General features: G+C 44.7%; 1 protein-coding gene across 1 annotated transcript in view; it reads left to right on the forward strand.

Annotated features, from left to right (window-relative positions):
- Positions 1 to 20849, forward strand: part of Pnpla7 (patatin like phospholipase domain containing 7) — a 73100-nt gene that overhangs the window by 11513 nt on the left and 40738 nt on the right. The window contains exons 9-14 of the mRNA XM_031369282.1: positions 9837 to 9965; positions 10638 to 10718; positions 11696 to 11819; positions 13653 to 13790; positions 15479 to 15579; positions 15757 to 15897. Coding sequence (XP_031225142.1) covers positions 9837 to 9965; positions 10638 to 10718; positions 11696 to 11819; positions 13653 to 13790; positions 15479 to 15579; positions 15757 to 15897 — 714 coding nt within the window. The remainder of the gene's footprint in view (positions 1 to 9836; positions 9966 to 10637; positions 10719 to 11695; positions 11820 to 13652; positions 13791 to 15478; positions 15580 to 15756; positions 15898 to 20849) is intronic.

A 20849-nucleotide genomic window follows, 5' to 3' on the forward strand; every position in this document is an offset into this window, starting at 1 on the left:
AAAAAAAAAAAAAACAAAAGCAAAAAACAAGTGTGTGCTACTGCCCCCCAACATTCTTCACTTTTTTTTTAAATTTATTTTTATTTTTTTTTATGAGTACACTGCAGCTGTCTTCAGATACACCAGAAGAGGCTATTGGATCTCATCATAGATGGCTGTGAGCCACTATGTTGTTGCTGGGAATTGAACTCAGGACCTCTGGAAGAGCAGTTAGTGCTCCTAACTGCTGAGCCATCTCTCCAGCCCCACACTATTTGTGTCTTATTGTATTTGTTCACATACAGAAGTGAACAGAACAATCATGTCAGCCTGTATCTCTCTCATTTGCTGGGCTCAAAGGCACCTGACAAAAACAATTAAGGAAGGCAGGGCTCATTTCAGCTCACAGATTAAAGGTGTGGCCCACTGTGAGAAGGAATGAGACCCCTGGCTTAGTGCTGCCCTACATTCAAGGTGGGGCTTCTCTCTAAGTTAAAACCTTTTTAGAAACATTTTCTCTCTCTCTCTCTCTCTTTTTGTTTGTTTATTTGTTTTTGTTTTTTGAGACAGGTGTTACCGTCCAGCGGTAACCATAGGAAGGGGTTTACTGGAAATATGGAGTCAGGAGAAAATTGGCTAGCCATAATTAATCTTACCCACGTGGAAGGCACCTTAAAAATTAGACAGCACTCAAGAGGTATGATCATCCAGCCATATTGCATTTAATGGTCTCTTTGTTACCAGCCATCAGGTAGACTAGGTGAGGCAAAACCCCTCCCCCAAGTTCGTCAGCATGCGGGTCCAATCAGCAGCTTCTTATTCAGTCTCTGGAGGTGGGACTTCCGATGTAACTGGAAGGCGTGGCAAATAGCAGGAGGTGGGCAGAGAGGTGTGGTTATGAGAGGCAGGCGGGGTCAAGCAGGAGGGTTACAATAGGGAGACAGGGTTTCTAGGTGTAGCCCTGGCTGTCCTGGAACTCACTCTGTAGACCAGGCTAGCCTCAAACTCAGAAATCTGCCTGCCTCTTCCTCTCAAGTGCTGGGATTAAAGGCGTGCACCATCACTGCCTGTTTAGAAACATTCTCTTATACACACTGAGGGGTGTGTTTCGATGGTGATTCCAGATCTAGCCACATTCACGATGAAGGTTAACCATCACACCTCTGTTCTAGACTGTTAAGCAGAGAAATTAAGTAGAGCCTTATGTGAGGGTATTCAGACATGCTGAACCCAGGAGTCCAAGACTTTGTCCAAGGATCACATGAAGAGCCTTAGTGGGACCCACTGATCACTGATGCATAGTTGCATGCATGCAAATATGCTGGGGTGTCTTGTGTGTCTAAACTGTTGCCTATCAGGCAAAGAATGCTTAGTCTTGTTTAGTGGCCTAGAGGCATAAAGACCTCTGTGTCTTACTGTGCCCTACTTGACCTGAGTTGGGGCTGTTGCTTGCTCAAGGGAAAAAGACGTCCATCTTTTAATGTTTTTGAATTGCCTTTGAAAGACTGATGCTTGGCTTTGAGGAAGCTATTATGTTCCTGGTGCTGGAGCTCCCTCTGAGGATGCTCCAGATATGTAGAAGGACTTTGGTCTATATGGGGTAAGTAGACCAGTTAGCCACTTGATAACTGCTTTATTTCTCCATCCTGCTAGCTAAGTTTTTGTTGTTGTTGTTTCTTTTAATTTTTTTTTCATGTGTAAGAGGTTTAATTGAGAGGGAGAGGGGGGCAGTAGCAGGAACAGAGGAGAGAGAGAGTTTTTTTTTTTAATATTTTTTTATTATTATATGTAAGTACACTGTAGCTGTCTTCAGACACACCAGAAGACGGTGTCAGATCTCATTACGGATGGTTGTGAGCCACCTGTGTTTGCTGGGATTTGAACTCAGGACTTTCAGAAGAGGAATCAGTGCTCTTAACCGCTGAGCCATCCCTCCAGCCCTAGTTTTTCTTTTAAGCAAAAAATTTTATGTAACTATGGCATGGACCTTTCTTTCTTTGTTTTTGATCCTGGTCTCATTGTGGGTTTTTTGTTTGTTTGTTTGTTTGTTTTTTGTTTTGGTTTTGCGAGACAGGGTTTCTCTGTGTAGCCCTGGCTGTCCTGGAACTCACTTTGTAGACCAGGCTGGCCTCAAACTCAGAAATCCACCTGCCTTTGCCTCTCAAGTGCTGGGATTAAAGGCGTGCTCCACCACCACCCAGCACTCATTATGGTTTTTAAACTGAATGTCATTTATTCCAGCATGTGATGAATATGCTGAGAAAGTAGGTTATGGCTGGGACCAAGGCCAGGGTTTCTTCTGAATTGACTATCTCACTGTGTACACATCAGGCTGGCCCCCTTCCCTATAGGAGGAGTCCATCTTCCGAGTCTAGACAGGGTAAAAAAGATAGAGGGATGAACCCTGGAGAGAAGATGACCACTGTATTACTATTACCTGGTCATTTTTTTCAGTCTTACTACATGTTTTTAGTTATTACATTTTACAATTAAAATGTTTTAGTGTTTTGTTTTGTTTTGTTTTGTTGTTTTGGACAGCCCTAGGCTGTCCTGGAACTCACTGGCCTCCAACTCACAGAGTTTTGTCTGTCTCTGTCTTCCAAGAGCTTGGATTAAAGATGTTCTCTACCATACCTGGAAAGAACTTAGAATTTTTACAAAATAGCATGTACAGACATTTTAGGATGCACTTGCTGTTTCATAAACAATCGTCTGGGCTCCCCGTGACCTTCCAACTCTCAGGTTCTTCTAACACATGTGTTTTGTACATGTTCTGTCTTAGGCACACTGTCTTTCCTGGAGAACAGAGAACCCCTCTTGCCTGCCCATATTGCTCTCACTGCTTCTTCCATCCCCTTGTTTCTAATCACAGGGCTAAAACTAAGACTCCATGCATGTCTTTCAAAGCTGAGTCACAGAGTGTCCCAGGGAAACTGGTTGCTTGTCAGCTTTTATTCTCTTGCAGTTAACATTTTAGAGGTCTACCCTGTCCTGTGCTCCATGAGGAGCACTTTTCTCTGGGAAACCATCCCACCTTCCCCATCCTGCCATCTCATGCTACCCGGGATTCCCTGTACTCTGCTGGAAGGGCCTCCTGTTCCTCCTCATCCCCTTTCTTGTTTTTGGTGGCGCAGACCCTCTGTTAGCTTCCTGAAGAAGGTGCAGGAAGCGAGCATTTGTGAGATCTTACAAATAGAACTGCTCTTCCTTATCGTTCTCTTAAACCTACTACTGTATATGATTTAGTGTATGTAATTTCACTGTAATTTGTGTGTGTTTGCATTGTGTCAGACAGCTGGTTTTCTGTTGTCTTCCATTGAATTACTTATTTTTAATGTATTATGTTTATACCTGGAAGTATGTTTATGTGTGTGCCTGAGAATATGTTTGTGCACTACACATGTGCAGGGTCCCACAGAGTTCAGAAGGGGGTATTATACCCCTTGGAACCGTAGTGCTAGGTAGTCGTCAATGGCCAAGTGAGTGATGGGATCTGAACCCAGGCTCCAGCAAGAGAAGTAGCTTTGTTAGCATTGTACCTTTCTTTCTTTCTTTTTTTTTTTTTTTAAGATTTATTTATTTATTATATATAAGTAAGTACACTGTGGCTGTCTTCAGACACACCAGAAGAGGGAGTCAGATCTCATTACAGATGGTCGTAAGCTACCATGTGGTTGCTGGGATTTGAACTCAGGAGCTCTGGAAATGCAGTCAATGCTCTTAACTGCTGAGCCATCTCTCCAGCCTCCAGCACTGTACATTTCTTTGGTCCCCTTCCACTGAGTTTTTAATTGTTAATTTCAACTTTATTTTTAGATATTTAAAGATTTTTACATGTATGAGTATATTCCTACATGTGTACAACTTGGGTGCTTGGTAACCACTGAGGCCAGGAGAAGGTATTGAATCCCTTGGAACTTAGAGTACAGACAGTTGTGAGCCACCATGGAGCTTGAACCCAGCAAGAACAGCAAGTTGTCTTAGGCTCTTTGTCATTTCTCCTGAACCCTTTTTCTTTAATTAAAAAAGATTGATGTGTGTGGTATATATGTACCTTTTAATGTAGCTGTGTGTACGTATCCCCCTTTTTAAATTAAAACTATGGTGTAGGCATTGCACATGTGTGCATGTTTGTCGCAGCCAAAGGCAGATCCTTTTTTCAATTCCTTCCCACCTTTTGTTGAGACAAGGTTTCTTAGCCTAAGCTTATCAGTGACTTGTTTCAGCTAGTTCCACTAGCTGACCAGTGAGCTTCAGGGATCTGCCCATTTCTGCCCCTTATCTCCACCTCCACCCCCTTTTTATTAGAGTCAAGGTTGACCTGAAGCTTGCTCAGGCTAGCTTCACACATGTGGCAATTCTCCTGCATCTACCTTCCTAATAATGGAATTATAGGTATGTGGTGCCACACTCAGCATTTAAGAGCTTTCTCCATTCTCCTCTGAATAATGTTGCCTGCTTTCCTGAGCCCCCCACCCCCACCCCCTGTATACTTTTGCTCTCTCCTTGAGATCAGGAGCTTCCCCATCTCTTGCTGTCCATTTGTGTGAGACTGCAGAAGTGTGTTATAAGTGCATTGTAGAACCACTGTCCAGACCCAGAGGACATACTGTTATCTATGTACACAAGTTCAAGTGCCGAAGAGCAGAGGCTAGCCAGCCTTCCTCTCAAAGGCTCAATGGTAGATATTTTAGCATTATAGACTGTATGATCTATCAACAGTACGTAAATTAATAAGTTACACTGCTCAAAACACTCCTCTCTCTCTCTCTCTTTCTCTCTCTCTCTCTCTCTCTCTTTCTCTCTCTCTCTTTCTCTCTTTCTTTCCTTTTTTTGGAGACAGGGTTCCTATGTGCATCTCTGGCTGTTTTGGAGCTTGCTCTGTAGACCAGGCTGGCCTTGAACTTAGAGATCCAGCTGCCCCATGGCCTTCCTCTAAAATACTGTTTTCAAATGAGGTGATGAGAAGTTTTGACCCTGGGCTGCTTGTACTAGCTCTGTGGTTGAGATCAGATCAGTGGTGGCATGTCACGGGTATGTGCTAGGTACTTTGGGTTTGTTTGTTTGTTTATTTGTTTTTCAAGACAGGGTTTCTCTGTATATCTGTATATCCCTGGCTGTCCTAGAACTCACACTATAGACCAGGCTGGCCTTGAACTCAGAAATTCGCCAGTCTCTGCGCCACTACTGCCCTTGTGCTAGGTATTGACTTGGGGTGTCACAAGACACTCTGTTTGCTAAAAATCTCCTTGACTCAACCAGTAATTACATGGATTCATTATGAAAAGAAAGAAACCACTTAAATGGCTGGAGGGATGGCTCAGTGGTTAAGAGCACTGACTGCTCTTCCAGAGGTCCTGAGTTCAAATCCTAACAGCCACATGGTGGCTCACAACCATCTGTAATGGGATCCATTACCCTCTTCTGCTGTGTCTGAAGACAGCTACAGTGTAATCATATAAATAAAATAAATAAATCTTAAAAAAAAAAGAAGCCACTTAAAAACAGAGTACAGTAGAAATGATTACACACTATAATCTCAGCAGTCTAGAGGCAGATGAGTCCTTGTAAGTTGGAGGCCAGCCTGGTCTACAGATACCTGAGATGGGAGGCAGAGGCAGGAGAATAGTCCAGAAGCGTGAAGGCCCCCTAGTCTAGAGTAAGCTGCATAGAAGCAGACGCAAGGCAAGAGGTAAAGAGCTGACCTCTAACACACACTGCACTACATATGTTCTTTTGCTTACGTGTGTGTGTGTGTGTGTGTGTGTGTGTGTGTGTGTGTGTATACTCACACATCGAAAAAAGACAAATGCCTATTTATGGTCCAGGTTGTCATCTGGGGAATCTATGCAGGAAACAGGACAGTAAACTGAAGGATTCTTCCTTCAGGGGTTGAGAGCCCTAGATAATGTTGTCTGGAGGCCTTTTGTATGTCTTTGTGTAGGATCTCATGGGTAGATGAGGATGAAGCCCAGGGTCTTCACATGCTAGACAAGGGCTCTTCTGTAGAGATACATCTCCAGAATCTTTTTTTTGTTTTGTTTTGTTTTTTTGTTTTTTTGAGACAGGGTTTCTCTGTGTAGCCCTGGCTGTCCTGGAACTCACTCTGTAGTCCAGGCTGGCCTCCTACTCAGAAATCTGCCTGCCTCTGCCTCCCAAGTGCTGGGATTAAAAACGTGTGCCACCGCTGCCTGGCTCCAGACTCTGTTTTTTGAGACAGTATTGCAATGAATCCTTTTGCCTCTACTTCCCAGGTACTGAGATAACTGTGTCCACCATACCTAACTGGCTTTTTTTTTACCCTAAGACAGGGTTTCTCATGTCCAACTCTGGCTTTTGTCTTAATCCATGGGATTATGACTATATATATTCCTTTAGAGAGCAGAGACATCAGAAACAAAAGACCTACCATTTCTGCCTGTGAAACTCTTTTAGTCTCAGGATAGGTCATAAGCAGTAGAGCAAAGGTGACGAGAATTAGATTAATATTCAGACTTCAGTCTAGATCCCAGGTTATTCCTGAGTGATATTTGGTAGCAGAGTGAAACATGAGACCCGAGGCTTTGGAAATGAAAGAATTAGAACTCACAGCCCACAGGCACATGGTGTTGTGTGGACTCTATCCAGTTTGATATTCTACAATCCAACAGCTAAAAACCCGTCCTTCTAGGGAAGCTCTACAAGGTATAATCACAAAGGTAAGAGGCAGATTATAATGTCCTATGAACTAGTGAGGGCAGATTATAATGTCCTGTGAACTAGTGAGGGTAGATTATAATGTCCTGTGAACTAGTGAGGGTAGATTATAATGTCCTGTGAACTAGTGAGGGATAGATTATAATGTCCTGTGAACTAGTGAGGGTAGATTATAATGTCCTGTGAACTAGTGAGGGCAGATTATAATGTCCTGTGAACTAGTGAGGGCAGATTATAATGTCCTGTGAACTAGTGAGGATAGATTATAACGTCCTGTGAACTAGTGAGGGCAGATTTTATAATGTCCTGTGAACTAGTGAGGGTAGATTATAATGTCCTGTGAACTAGTGAGGGCAGATTATAATGTCCTGTGAACTAGTGAGGGTAGATTATAATGTCCTATGAACTAGTGAGGGCAGATTATAATGTCCTGTGAACTAGTGAGGGTAGATTATAATGTCCTGTGAACTAGTGAGGCGTAGATTATAATGTCCTGTGAACTAGTGAGGGTAGATTATAATGTCCTGTGAACTAGTAAGGGGCAGATTATAATGTCCTGTGAACTAGGAGGGGCAGATTATAATGTCCTGTGAACTTTTTGTGGGAAAGCATGGTCAGATATCTTATTAGCTCAGATATGGTACCAATCATGGACCAAAGTAAATATTCTACCCAGCTCTGGCTGTCCTGGAATTCACTCTGTAGACCAGGCTGGCCTCAAACTCAGAAATCCACCTGCCTCTGCCTCCCAAGTGCTGGGATTAAAGGCGTGCACCACCACTGCCCGGTCCAAGTGTGGCCTATTGAACTGGCTTATATGGGAGCATGGAGCACCCTTCTCTGACAAACAACTGTACCTTAGTTACATTTCTCACTGGTGTGACACAGTCCTTGACAAGAAACGATTTAAGGGAAGAATGCCATATTTGGATTACAGTTTGCGATTCATCATGGTAGGGAAGGTATGATGACATGAGTGGGGAGGTAGCTGGTCAGATTGCATCCACAAAAGCAAGCAGAGGAAGGCTGCTGAGATGGCTTAGCAGGTAAAAGCACTGAGGTCCTGAGTTCAAATCCCAGCAACCACATGGTGGCTCGCAGGATCAGACGCCCTCTTCTGGTGTGTCTGAAGACAGCTACAGTGTACTTATTTATAATAATAAATAAATCTTTGGGCTGTAGTAAGTGAACAGGGTTGACCAGAGTGAGTGGGGCCAGTGAAGCTGACCTGAGCAAGCGGGGTTGACCGGAGTGAGCAGAGAGGTCCTAAATTCAATTTCCTACAACCACATGAAGGCTCACAACCATCTATCTGTACAGCTACAGTGTACTCATATATACATAAAAGAAAGAAAGAAAGAAAGAAAGAAAGAAAGAAAGAAAGAAAAGGAACTGGAATCTACAAAACCTCAAGGCCTACATCTAGTGACTACATTCTCCAGTGATGCTCTGCCTCCTAAAAAATCGTCAGCCTTTTCTTTTTAGCTTTTTGTTTGTTGTTGTTGTTGGGGTCTGGGAATTGCCACACAAGCCACTCAAACACAGACCAGACTTGGGAGCTGGCTGTGACATTGAGTTAAGATTCTATAGAGCTTTAAGCCTAAAATCCACAAATATCTGTGCCAAGTTGTCCCGCCAATCAGGATTTAGGGATAGGGGATTTCCTTAAGAATATGCCTCTATTGTACATTTATCCTGTTTGCATTGGTTCGGGTATTCAACTGTGGCAGGAGACTTGCCTTGCCTAATATTCATGTCTTAACTTGCCAACCAGGATGTCAGTTATGCTTGTTCAGTTCCCATAGAGGGAGGTCTCGGGAACTTAAACTCCTACTCAAAATGGAAGTCATATTCCAAATGGCTTACATTGGTACAGGTGTCTTTCTCATGTTGGGGTCCATCCCAGGGGCAGCTTATAAAAACAAAAACCATAAAATCTTACTCATAGGAGCAGGAAGCGCTGCCTGACAGTTGGTTCAATTCCAAGCTTATAACTAACTATACAAAGCAGTACTAACTGACTTCTATTGTGATTGGTTTCCAAGAACACCAAAGCACAGAACATAACAGAATCTCCAATTAACTAGAACATGAGAAAGTTTCCTAGTATTAGCACATGAGAAAGTTTCCTTATACCATTAGTAACAGCACAGAATGGCAGGTTAGACAGGTAACAGTTAGACAGGGTTTCTCCGTATAACCCTGGCTGTCCTGGAACTTGCTCTGTAGACCAGGCTGGTCTCAAACTCTTCCACCTGCTTCTGCCTCTTGAATGCTGGGATTAAAGGCATTCGCCACCATATCCAGCTTCTTCAACCTTCCCTAATCTGCCATGAGGTATTTCAGTTATGCAGGAACTTCTAAAGGTCTCCAAGCACTAGAGGCTACAAACCCGCTGACCTCTGTAATTCTGACAGTAGTAAATACTGTGAGGACAGTAGCAGGAAGTCACACCCACTTCTGGCGGGAATTCAAAATGGTGCAGCCACTGTGGAAGATAATTTGGTGGGGTTTTTGTTTGGTTCTCCGGTAGAAATTTTGCTTGGCTTTGTTTTGATTTTTACAGAGTTAAGGATGCAGATACCATGTGACCTAGGACACCCCCCAACCCCTGATATTTAGCAAGAAATAGGAACATAGAAACCTATATGTATACATTATAGCATCTTTACATTTGCTGTATTCTGGAAGCAGCGCTGCCCCTCCTTGGGGATACCTGAACATGCATGGCGGCTCTAGTGAGTGTATGACAACTCTTGTGTGGCTATTTGATGGTGATGGTGTCTGCTGTCTGTGACCTTTTCAGAAAGCATATATATGGGTTGGGTCTTTTGTATCCTTTTGGCAAGGGTTTATAGCCAGGGTTGGATGTTGAAGAGCCAGGCCTATGAATCACAGGAGAGAGCATGTAAAAGCATTACCTAGTACACATGCAGGTCAGTGGGCCTGACCTACAACTCCTGTCAGCCAAACCTTTGCTATGTTTCGCTGTGACAAATTTTGGTTTACATTAAAATTACCAGTGTCTACAGCATGCCTGGTAAGTTCACAGCTATGTGAGTAGAAGTCAGACAGGACCCCCAGAAGCCTCTGTGGGTGGTGGGAATTCCCCAGGAGCTTTCTGGGTTCCTCATGGAGGACTAACCGAGCCATTGTTACAGGGTCACGCTGCTCCATACAAAACAGTTTCTGCCCGTGCAGCTGCCTCGTCCACTGTGCTCTGGCTTCCTGCGGCAGCTTTTCAGGGAGTTTTTGAGAAATACCCCGAGACTCTGGTGAGGGTTGTGCAGGTGAGTTTTTTTAAGACTGGCTTTCCTGTTTACCATGGGCATCTCGGGCACTGGAGCTGCACACTGGCATAGATCCCGTTAGGACTCAACATAGTCAGCATCGTGGGTGAGTCGGAGGATGCAGAATTGGCTTTGCTGGCAGGATTTACTGCTGCACATGTGGATTCTAGGGAGTGCTATTTTAAAATAATGGTAGAAAGCTGAGTGCATGTGTCCAGGGAGGTTTGTTGGCCATCTAGGCTAATGTAATGATGAATTCCAGGGCCCAGTGAGAGACCCTGTCATAAGCAAACGTAGTGGCTGACTCCTGAGGAGCCATGTGCACGTACAAACATCTGTCTCTTATTCACACATATGCATGCACACACATACATTAATATAAAAAACTCCACAGATGCTTTTAGACCTCACATTCTCCCAAAAGAGATTTTTAAATTTCTTACTAAATATTTCATTTTAATTTTAGATTTATAGAAAATTAAAAACACTACTTAATTCCTATGTGTCCCACATTGTTCCTCATGTTAGCACCCTGCTCCACAAATGGTGGGTTGTTGGGCCCTGAAAAAGGTGATCTGTGGTCTGTGGCCTGTGCTGTGGGGCTCAGCAGGTAGTCCATGTGGCACTGCTGGTGCCTAGTCTAGACGTCTCACACCTCAGTGTCTCTTGCAGATTATCATGGTACGGCTGCAGCGGGTGACTTTCCTGGCTCTGCACAACTACCTGGGGCTGACTACAGAGCTCTTCAACCCTGTGAGTGCAGGCCTCTAGCATAGCCCACTGTCGGGATGGTAGATCTTTCTCCAGAGCACCTGACTGTGCCAGCCAGCACAGCCGTCCTGCACGTGGTCCTAGTTGTGGGACTAGACTTTGAGAAGCGGTGGTGGGCTGGCTTTATGTTCTTGTATTTGCACACTGGTGCACTGGGCGACTCTACTGATAGGACTTGGAGCGTGTAGTTGTCAAACAAGAGAGATTGGCCTGCTTTGTTGCCTGCCAGTAGTCCTGTTATGCCATAATTAGACCATAATTCTGGATGAATCTAGTCATCTGGGTACTGAGACTGTGGGCTGGGTCATCAGTCCTTTCCCTGTGTTCCTCTTGCCTTGTCCTCTGTCCGTGACTCCCCTTGACTTAGCACTAAGCTGAGCTATTACTAAGCTATGACTTGGAAGGGTTGGGGCATTGCCAAGGTGCCAAGGCCTAGAATCTCCGATTTTGTACCTCCTGGTAAAATTGCAGCCAGTCATAGCCTGTGAAATGGGGCAAAACTGGTTCTTAGCTAGAAGGGCTTAGTAAGAACGGAGCCAGTGGCTTCATTTACTGCTCTGTTTCTGTACCTGAAGCAAGGGCAGAGGAAGTTACTGTGAAACACACAAGTGAAGCCCCAACAGAACTCCTTCGAGTTGGTACCCACGAGTACGTATGATGGTTTCTCTAGTTTGGGTGATATTTAGAGTTTGTCGTGCAAAGTTGCTGGTATTTTTAGAAATATTCTTTTATGTTACATGATTTCCTTACTAACGAAGAGTTGAGGTTTCTGACTGCATGGGTTGTTACTGTGGCTGTATGAAGAGTTAGGCAGAACCTAAGAGAACAACACACGGAACCTTAACCAGTTCACGCTCTCTGAGCTGCCTAGATTCCGAGTCTTGTCTTCTTCTGATAGCATGCTTATAAGGAACCCAGGGAATTCCTCGAGCAGATCTAATGTTCTTCTCATCCCCCAGGAGAGCCAAGCCATCCCTCTCTTGTCAGTAGCAAGTGTGGCTGGACGAGCCAAGAGGCAGATGTCATGTGGTCTAGAGGAGCAGCCTGAGAGGTCCCCAAGGCCCCCAGAGTTCAGCAGCTCAGGTACTGCTACAGTTCAGGACCTTCTCACCCCACTGTCCAGGTCTCTTCACTGTCTCCAGGTTTCTTCACCTGTCCCTAGGTCTTATTACATGGCCCCATGTAATAAGACAGGTTCTATATGTCATTAAATGAGTTAAGCTGTCCCGCCCCTCAGTGTCATCTTGTCCAGACCACAGAGGTGGGCGTCTTGAACTTGGTACCATTTGTGATTGGACAAGAGCCTGTGGCCGAGGCACTCCTCTGCCTGAGTCAGAGTCACTGGGGGCAGAGTTTTCTGACCTGAGGCTTCCTCACAGGTACCCAGTAATCCTAGGGCTCCTCCCATGGTTACAATTCTTACCCGCCCTCAGTTCCTGTCCTATGTGCCCAGACTTCTTATCTGTCTCAGCCCTCTGAAGCTTCCCTCAGTTAACCCCTCATGGCCTGGGCCATGTTGCATGTATCCAAGACTCTCACCTCTGTCTTTTGGTACTTCCCAGCGTGGGGCTTGCTCCACAGGGTGCTGTTCAGGAGAACAAGTGCTCAGCTTTGTCTTCTGATCCGCACCACTCCTGGTTCTCAAGAGCAAGGGGGATGAATTGCCCAGGCATATTTAATGGCATATATTGCCTATTCTAGATTATTACCACAAAGCTACTTTGAAAGTAGATATACCTTCAATGTCTTAATAGTCCATAATAATCTGTGAAGGATTCCAGGTGACTAAAAACAGTTTATGAAGTGAAGTGAAGCAGCTGATGGTATGAGGTAGACTGGAACTGTCCATTGGGTCCTGTCTAAGACAAGGCTTTGGGCCTTAGTGACCTTGAAACACATCCCTGGTTGATCTGGTTTTCCCCAGAAATGTACTTTAAAATTGGTGTCATTTTTTTAAAAGATTTATTTATTTTTTATATGTATGAGTGTACTGTAGCTGTACAGATGGCCATGAGCCATCATGTGGCTGCTGCGAATTGAACTCAAGACCTCTACTCACTCTGGCCCCGCTCCTCACTCAGGCCCGGCTCCTCACTCCTCACTCCCTGCTTCCTGCTCCGGCTCCAGCCTGTGTAATACTGTAGCTGTTTTCAGACACACTTTTCAGACACACCAGAAGAGGGTATCAGATCTCATTACGGATGGTTGTGAGCCACCATGTGGTTGCTGGGATCTGAACTTAGGACTTTTGGAAGAGCAGTCAGTGCTCTTACCCGCTGCAAAAATTGGTGTCTAAATCTATTTCCTGATTAGTGCTTTTGTCTCTGAAATTTTGGTCAGCTTAAGTGATGGATGGAACCTCAAGTCTTATTCTCTTGAAGACGGTTGAGGGCAGCTCTCCAGTGTTGTCTTCATAGAGATTGGAGTGAGGAGGTCTAAAGACCTCTTTGGAAGCAGACAGGAGCACACAGTGTCCAATGTGGTAGGCTAGGCCAGGGTCCTTTGAAGGTCAGGTGGAACACTCAAGCCGAGGTTTGCCACAGGTGTGCTAATGGTCATCTCTACAGAAGAAGGCCATGGAAAAGGGGGCAACTGGCAGGTTCCTTTGCCAGTTTAGTTTCAGAGCATGTGGGTGGTTAGAGGGGTACTCAGTTCAGGAGGCCCATAAAGAAAGATGTCCAAGAGGGAGGAAGGATTGGAAGGCCAGCCTGAGGCTAACATTCTTCGGTTACTCCCCTGGCAAGTGCTAACAGTGAGATTGCCTAAAGGCCCTGTTTGTGGGTAAGTTATCTGCAGGCTCACAGGGTACTTGGGAGGGCCTTGGTCATGTGCTGTTTGTGGGGACTCTGTTCTCTGAGCCATCGGTACTAACTGGAACCAGACAGAGCTGGAGTAACTCCTTTCTATCTCCCCCAGATCATGGGAGCAACTGCGTGACAGTCTCTGGGCCTATGCTGAAGAGGAGCTGCTCAGTACCTCTGCCTTCCATCCATGGGGAAATAGATGAGCTCAGGCAGTCCCAGGGAAGTGGCTCTAACACTTCAGCCTTCCAAGGTAAAGTACCAGGGCTGGTAAGATGGCTCAGTGGTTAAGAGCACTGGCTGCTCTTCTGAAGGTCCTGAGTTCAAATCCCAGCAACCACATGGTGGCTCACAACCATCTGTAATGAGATCTGACGCCCTCTTCTGATGTGTCTGAAGACAGCTATAGTATACTTACATATAATAATAAATAAAACTTAAAAAAAAAAAAAAAGACACCTTTTGCTGCAAAAGGTCTCACTCCTCAGGAGCCGTGAGGCAGGGTTTCTCACTGGCCTCAGGATTGTCCAGCAGGTAGACTGGCTGACTGATGAGCAAGACCCAAGGAGCTTCCTGTTTCTACCTTTCAACTGACCATTTATTTATTTAAAAGGATTTGTTTATTTATTTTTAATTTTTTAATATTTATTTTATTTATATAAGTGTTTTGCCTGTGTGTATAAATGTGCAATGCATATGTGCCAGGTACGTGAAAAGGTCAAAAGAGGGTGTTAGGTGGCTTAGGACTGGAATTGTAAACAGTTGTGAGACGCCATGTGAGTGCTTGGAATTGAACCATGTTCCCCTCAAAGGCAGCAAGAGTCCTTTAACCGGTGAGCGTCTCTCCAGTCCCTATTTACTTTTATTCTGTGTGTATGATTGGTTTGACTCCACCCATGTATGTAAGTGAACTGCATGAGTGTCTAGTGCTCACAGAGGCCAGAAGAGGGTGCTCGTTCCCCTGGAACTGGAGCTACCAATGTTTGTAAGCCTCTCCTAACTTTTAATGTGTGTGCTGGGGTATAAATTAGTTCTTAATGCTTGTGTGGCAAGTACTGTATTGACTGAGTTATCTCCCTAGTGACAGAGCTGTTTCTTTTTAAATTAAAACAATGTTTAAAAAATTATACACATACCAGGCGGTGGTGGCGCACGCCTTTAATCCCAGCACTTGGGAGGCAGAGGCAGGCATATTTCTAAATTCAAGGCCAGCTTGGTCTACAGAGTCAGTTCCAGGACAGCCAGGGTTACACAGAGAAACCTTGTCTCGAAAAAGCCAAAAACAAAACAAAACAAAAAAATTACACACACAAATAATATACACACAAAATAAATAAATAAAATATGGTAAAACACCTTTAAAAGGCAATGCCACTACATTTGTTTGGCTCTTTGTGCATGTAACTGCTTTTCTTTCTGCTTTTTTGACTTACTATATAGAACAAGAGCTAGAAGAAGCTGACTACCTCGGGCCAGACAGGCCTGGATTCCCAGCCTCTGAAACCAGGAGCTAAACAGACATCTTTGCTTTTTGGCTTTTTGAATTTTTTTTTGGTTTTTGTCTTGTTTTGTTTTGTCATGTCCTGTTTTGTTTTGTTTTGTTTTGTTTTGAGACAGAGTTTCTTTGTATAGTCTGTCTGTACTGGAACTAGACTTGTAGACCAGGGTAGCCATGAAATCAAGAGATCTGCCTGCCTCTGCCATGAGTGCTGGGATTGAAGGTGTGAGTCTCTGCTTTTTGTAGTACCTCCTTCAGATGTCCAAATACAAATGGACTAATGATATTGTAACAAAAATGCTAGCAAAACAACCTTGATGTCTAGAGATTTGAGTCTTGTCTACACGTTCATGCTGTTAGAAGCTCGATCCGCTTGCCCTTTCTGTGCCTGTGCATATGGGCCAGCAGCTGAGCAGTGAACTAAGTCTTCTTTCTGTTTGTAGAAAGCCATGAGGGGGCTACCTCAGACCTGGGGATGGCGTACAATCGTGCTAGGATTTTGCCATACTCAGATGAGCAACTTGGGAACTCTTCGGCTAGCAAGGTATGCCCACCCATGCCCTCCTTCTTGTCCCCTTGTGCCTTGCCTGTTCCCATTTACTAGTGCTGTGGGTTAGCCCACGGCTGACGTCCCCAGAATCAGTGTTAGGTCGAGGAGATGCACGCACATTCTTTCCTCATCAGACCTCTTTTGATGACTTGTATCTTTGTTCTTTTCAAGTCCAAGAAAGGTGTTGCAGAGACCCCCTCTGCCATCTTCCACTACTCAGAGAATTCCAGGGATGAGACTGGGCCCTATGGGAAGACAGATGCTATCTTCAGAGCTGCCACGAAGGACCTCCTTACCCTGATGAAGCTAGATGTAAGTTTGTGGGCTCAGAAAGGGGTGGTGACAACTTCTGATCCCCACACAACCTGCTTCTTTCTTTCTCCCATTTTAGGGAGCACATCCTTCCAGTGCTTCCTGGGGTATCTGTGACCTGCACTATGGCCTTCTTCTTTATCCAGGCCTACCAGTAGTGGGGATCCACATCTATAGGTGTAACCTGGGCCCAAATCAGTGCATCTGTGGGAACTACATCCTCACATATGTGTTTTGAGTTATTTTTCTCTCCTACTCTCCCCCTCATCTGTCTGCCCCCCCCCTCAGTCTGCCTCTGTCTGTCTGTCTGTCTCTCTCTCTCTGCACGCGCGCACGCGTGGGTGTGTGTGTGTGTGTGTGTGTAGTCAGGCTGGGTCCTGTTTTATCTTCTTGGGTGCTATAGTAAACAGGCATGTGCCACCATGCCTGGCCCTCATATTTTTTAATGCATGAAAATACGCATATATACATGTGTCTTAGTATTTTATTGTCTTAAAGATATGTCATGACTATGGAAATGCTTATAAAAGCATTTAATTGGAGCTGGCTTACATTCAGAGATTTAGTCCATTATCATCATGGTGGGAAACATGGCAGCATGCAGGCAGACATGGTGCTGGAGAAGGAGCTAAGAGTTGTACATCCAGATGGGCAGGCAGTAGGAAGATGGAGACACTGGGTGTGCCTGGCTTGAACATTTGAAACCCTAAAGCCTACCCACCTTCCCTATCCCTTGAGACATACTTCTGCAACAAGGCCACACCTCCCAACCCTTCTCAAGTAGCACCACTCCCTGATGACCAAGAAATCTGTGAGCCAATGGGGGCCATTCTTATTCAAAATCACCACAATGAATAGAGGCTAAAAGAACAGCTTTGGGTGTCATCCTCAGGAACACATCCACAAGAGATCCTTTGAGGCAGGATCTCTCATTGACCTGAAGCCTGCTGGTTAGGCTGACCAGTGAACCTGAAGGACTCCCTTGCCACTGTCTCACTTGCACTGGGATGCTAAGTGTATACTGCCATGTGTCCAGCCTTTTAAACATGGCTTTTAAGGATCAAAGTCAGGTCCTTGTGCTTTTAGTTAAGGCAAGTGCTTTATTGACATAGCCATATTCCTAGCCCCATCTCATGCTTTTAAACAATATGAAGACCCTGTGCACAGGCTAGGAAAACACCTGTGTTCACCTTTCTGAGGTGTATTAGTTTCTTTTGTTGTGATAAAACATCATTACCAAGGCAAGTTATAGAAGGAAGAGTTTATTTGAGGCTTATAATTCCAGAGGATAGAAGCCCATCACCATAGTGGGAGAGCATAGCAGCTGTCAGGTAAGCAGGGTGCTGGAGCAGCCAAGGAGACCTCACATCCTGATCCACAAACAGGAAGAAAAGAGGCACAATGGATCAACAAGGCTACATCTCTTACCCCTTCACAAACAGTCCCTCCATATGGAGACCAAGTGTGCAAATATATGAGCCTAAAGCAGATGCTTGAGCGGTTTGCGGAATGGGGAGCTGTCCAGGTATCAGCTGTCTGGCTAAGGTTTGGAACCTATGTTCTATGCTTCCTGTCTATTCAGGTCGTACTTAACTCATTCTTGGATTTCTGACAGGGTTGAAGACTAGTTATAGTCTCATAATCAAACTGAAGTTGTTTAACATCGAGGAAGATGATGTTGATTTGAAAGAATGATTTTCAGATAATAATACAAGTTAAAACCGAAACATAATTTGGGTCTAGAATTGTAATAAGTTAAGATAAATGTTAGAGTTATATACATATACATATACATATATATATAATACAAAATTGGACTAGATGTTAGTTATATATCATATTTTTTAATTTACATAATTACCATAACAGTTGTGCTCAATTTATATCTGAGAGAAAAGAGGCTTTTTTATTGGATGGAAAGGGTGAGATGTTGGAGATTGTATTTATGCTTAAATGAGAATTCACATGTCCTCTCGGAGGGTTTCTAGCAACAGTTGGTTTTTTTGACTGGTCAATAGAGAGCCAGTGGACAGTGGCTGGGCAGGGGGACACAGGTGGGACTTCGAGGATTCCCAGAAAGGAAATGCAGGACAGGGAGGAGGAGACTCGCTAGGGCAGGAGGAAGGAAGAGGATGCAAACATGAGAGCTGTGAAGACAGAGAACCAACCATAACAGAATCAGGAAAAGGCGGCCCCAGGGGTCACTCCCCCAATTTGGTCTGGGGTAGCAGAGGTAAAGTATAGATTTTAGAAGGAAATAACAAGAATATTGGAGGGGAGTGTGTTAGCCACGTGGAGGTTGAGGAGTGGCTTAGTTATTGAGTTATTGAAGGCATATTAAAATATAAAGGCTGCGTGTGTGTGCGTGTGTGTGTGTGTGTGTGTGTGTGTGTGTGTGTGTGTTTCCCTCTGATATCCATACCACCTGGGGCAGGTGGCATGAAGTGTGAGACCACCCTCCAGAAGCTCAAGAGTGGTTTAAAGACTTAACTTCTACATATGAGAGTCATTATCTTGTGTGTGTGTGTGTGTGTGTGTGTGTGTGTGTGTGTGTGTGTGTGTGTATTTGGTTTTTTGAAACAGGGTCCTGGAACTCTATAGACTAGGCTGGCCTCAAACTCAAAGATTCCCTTAACTCTGCCTCCTAAGTGCTGGCGTAGGTTACTACTGCTGGCGTCATTCTCATTCAAACCACCATACCAGCACATAGACAGAATGCAAACTGTAAGCAGCTGTCAATGTACATGTCTCAGGTCAGCCTTCTTCTCTCCAAATAGGCCCATTTGTACCAGGCTGTACCCCTAGATGCCCTGGTTGATTTCACCTGACCCTAGGCTAAGTAATTTATGCCAAGTATGTTCTCTGGAGTGATTGCCATATATTCAGCATGTTGATTGACTCACATAGTGGTCTGTGGTTGGAATTTGGTCTCCATCACCACTGTCCATTGTCCATTCTGTGAGTACATTGACCTTAGTCCTTCAGTCACCAGCATTGCTGGTGGACATGTGGTTGTGAGCCACCATGTGGTTGCTGGGATTTGAACTCAGGATCTTCAGAAGAGCAGTCAGTGCTCTTACCAACTGAGCCATCTCACCATCCCTAATTTCTACTTCTCATAGAAATCTGCTATCACCATTAAGATGTTTCTAGCTTGGGGCTGGGAAGCTGAATCAGTTGGTAAAGCACTTGCTTGCTGTTTAAGCATGAGGACCTAAGTTGGGATCCCCAACATTCATAGTGGGAGTGGTTATCATAGGGTAGCTGTATGTGTTTGTAACCTCAACCCTAGGGCAGTGTGGGGGCAGGGACAGAGACAGGCAAATTCTGGGACTTGCTGAGTAGCATGTCCAGCTGAAGCAGGGAGCTCCTTATTTACTGAGAGACCCAGTTTCAATAAATATGGTGGAGGGACTAGAGAGATGGCTTGGCAAGTAAGAGCATTTGGTTTCTCTTACAGAGGACTGGGGTTCAATTCCCAGCACTTACATGCTGATTTACAACTCTGTAACTTTAGTTCCAGGATATCTGACAACCTCTTCTGACCTCTGTTGGGACTGCATGCACATGGTACACTTACATGCATGCAGACAAAACACTTGCACACATAAAATAAAAATAAATAAAAAAAATTAATTTATGTGCATTGGTGTATTGCCTGCATGTATGTCTGTGTGAGGGTGTCAGGTCTCCTGAGACCGGAGTTACAGACAGCTGTGAGCTACCATGTGGGTGCTAGGAATTGAACCCAAGTCCTCTGGAAGAGCAACTACTGCTTTTAACCACTGAGCCATCTCTCTAGCCCTAAAGAAATTCAGTCAAGCAAACAACAAGTGTCATGGATAAAGACACTTGCCACCAAGCCTGATGACCTGAGTTCGATCCCTGGGACCCACATGATGGAAGAAGAAAACCAACTTCTATAGGCTGTCCTCTGACCTTCACATGTTACATATGTGCTGCTGCCTCCCCCGCAAAAAATACATAAATGAAATAAACAGTTGTTTAAAGGAGGAGATTTATAGACACGGACACCTACTCCCAACCTCTGGCCTTCCCATACACATGTACATGCATACACATGTACACACACACACGCACACACACATACACACACACACGTTTCTGGGTATTGCTGAATGCCAGAGTTTCCTGTTTTGTCAGTAGTGTTCTCTGTAAGAGGTCTGTCTCTTGGAGCCATGTAGTTCTTGCTTGGACCATCCCTGCTTCTGTGTATGACATTGGAATAGTCACTGCTGGCATCATGGGAACCCTTAGGTAAGCCTTGTCTTCTTTCTGCAGCAGACAAGACTGTGTAGCTAATGTCCAACTTTCTGGTTATCTCAGTAACTCTGTAAGTGATGGACGCATCCATGCTGAGCTAGCTCATGTGTCCCCACAGCTTTTCTCCTTTGTTCCCTTCTGTACTGGCTGGTTTTGTGTGTCACCTTGACACAAACTGGAGTTATCAAAGAGAAAGGAGCCTCCCTTGAGGAAATGCTTCCATGAGATCCAGATGTAAGGCATTTTCTCAATTAGTGATCAAGGGGGGAGGGCCCATTGTGGGTGGTGCCATCCCTGGGTAGGTAGTAGTGGGTTCTATAAGAAAGCAAGCTGAGCAAGCCAGTAAGCAGCACCCCACCATGGCCTCTGCATCAGCTCCTGCCTCCAGGCTCCTGCCCTGTTGAAGTTCCAGTCCTGACTTCCTCTGGTGATGAACAGCAATGTGGAAGTAAGCTGAATAAACCCTTTCCTCCCCAACTTGCTTCTGGGTCATGATGTTTGTGCAGGAACAGAAACCCTGATTAAGACACCTTCCCTCTCTGAATTTATTCTCATGGCCTCTTTTATTGAGCTAGCTTTCTTCCCTTGAGTTTAGTAAAGGTTCAGAGATGGCCTGTGTTGATTGAGCCACCATGTAGGTGCTTAGCACCAAACCTGGGTCCTCAGCA

Source organism: Mastomys coucha, unplaced genomic scaffold (genome assembly GCF_008632895.1).
Source record: "Mastomys coucha isolate ucsf_1 unplaced genomic scaffold, UCSF_Mcou_1 pScaffold15, whole genome shotgun sequence".
Taxonomy (NCBI): Eukaryota; Metazoa; Chordata; class Mammalia; order Rodentia; family Muridae; genus Mastomys; species Mastomys coucha.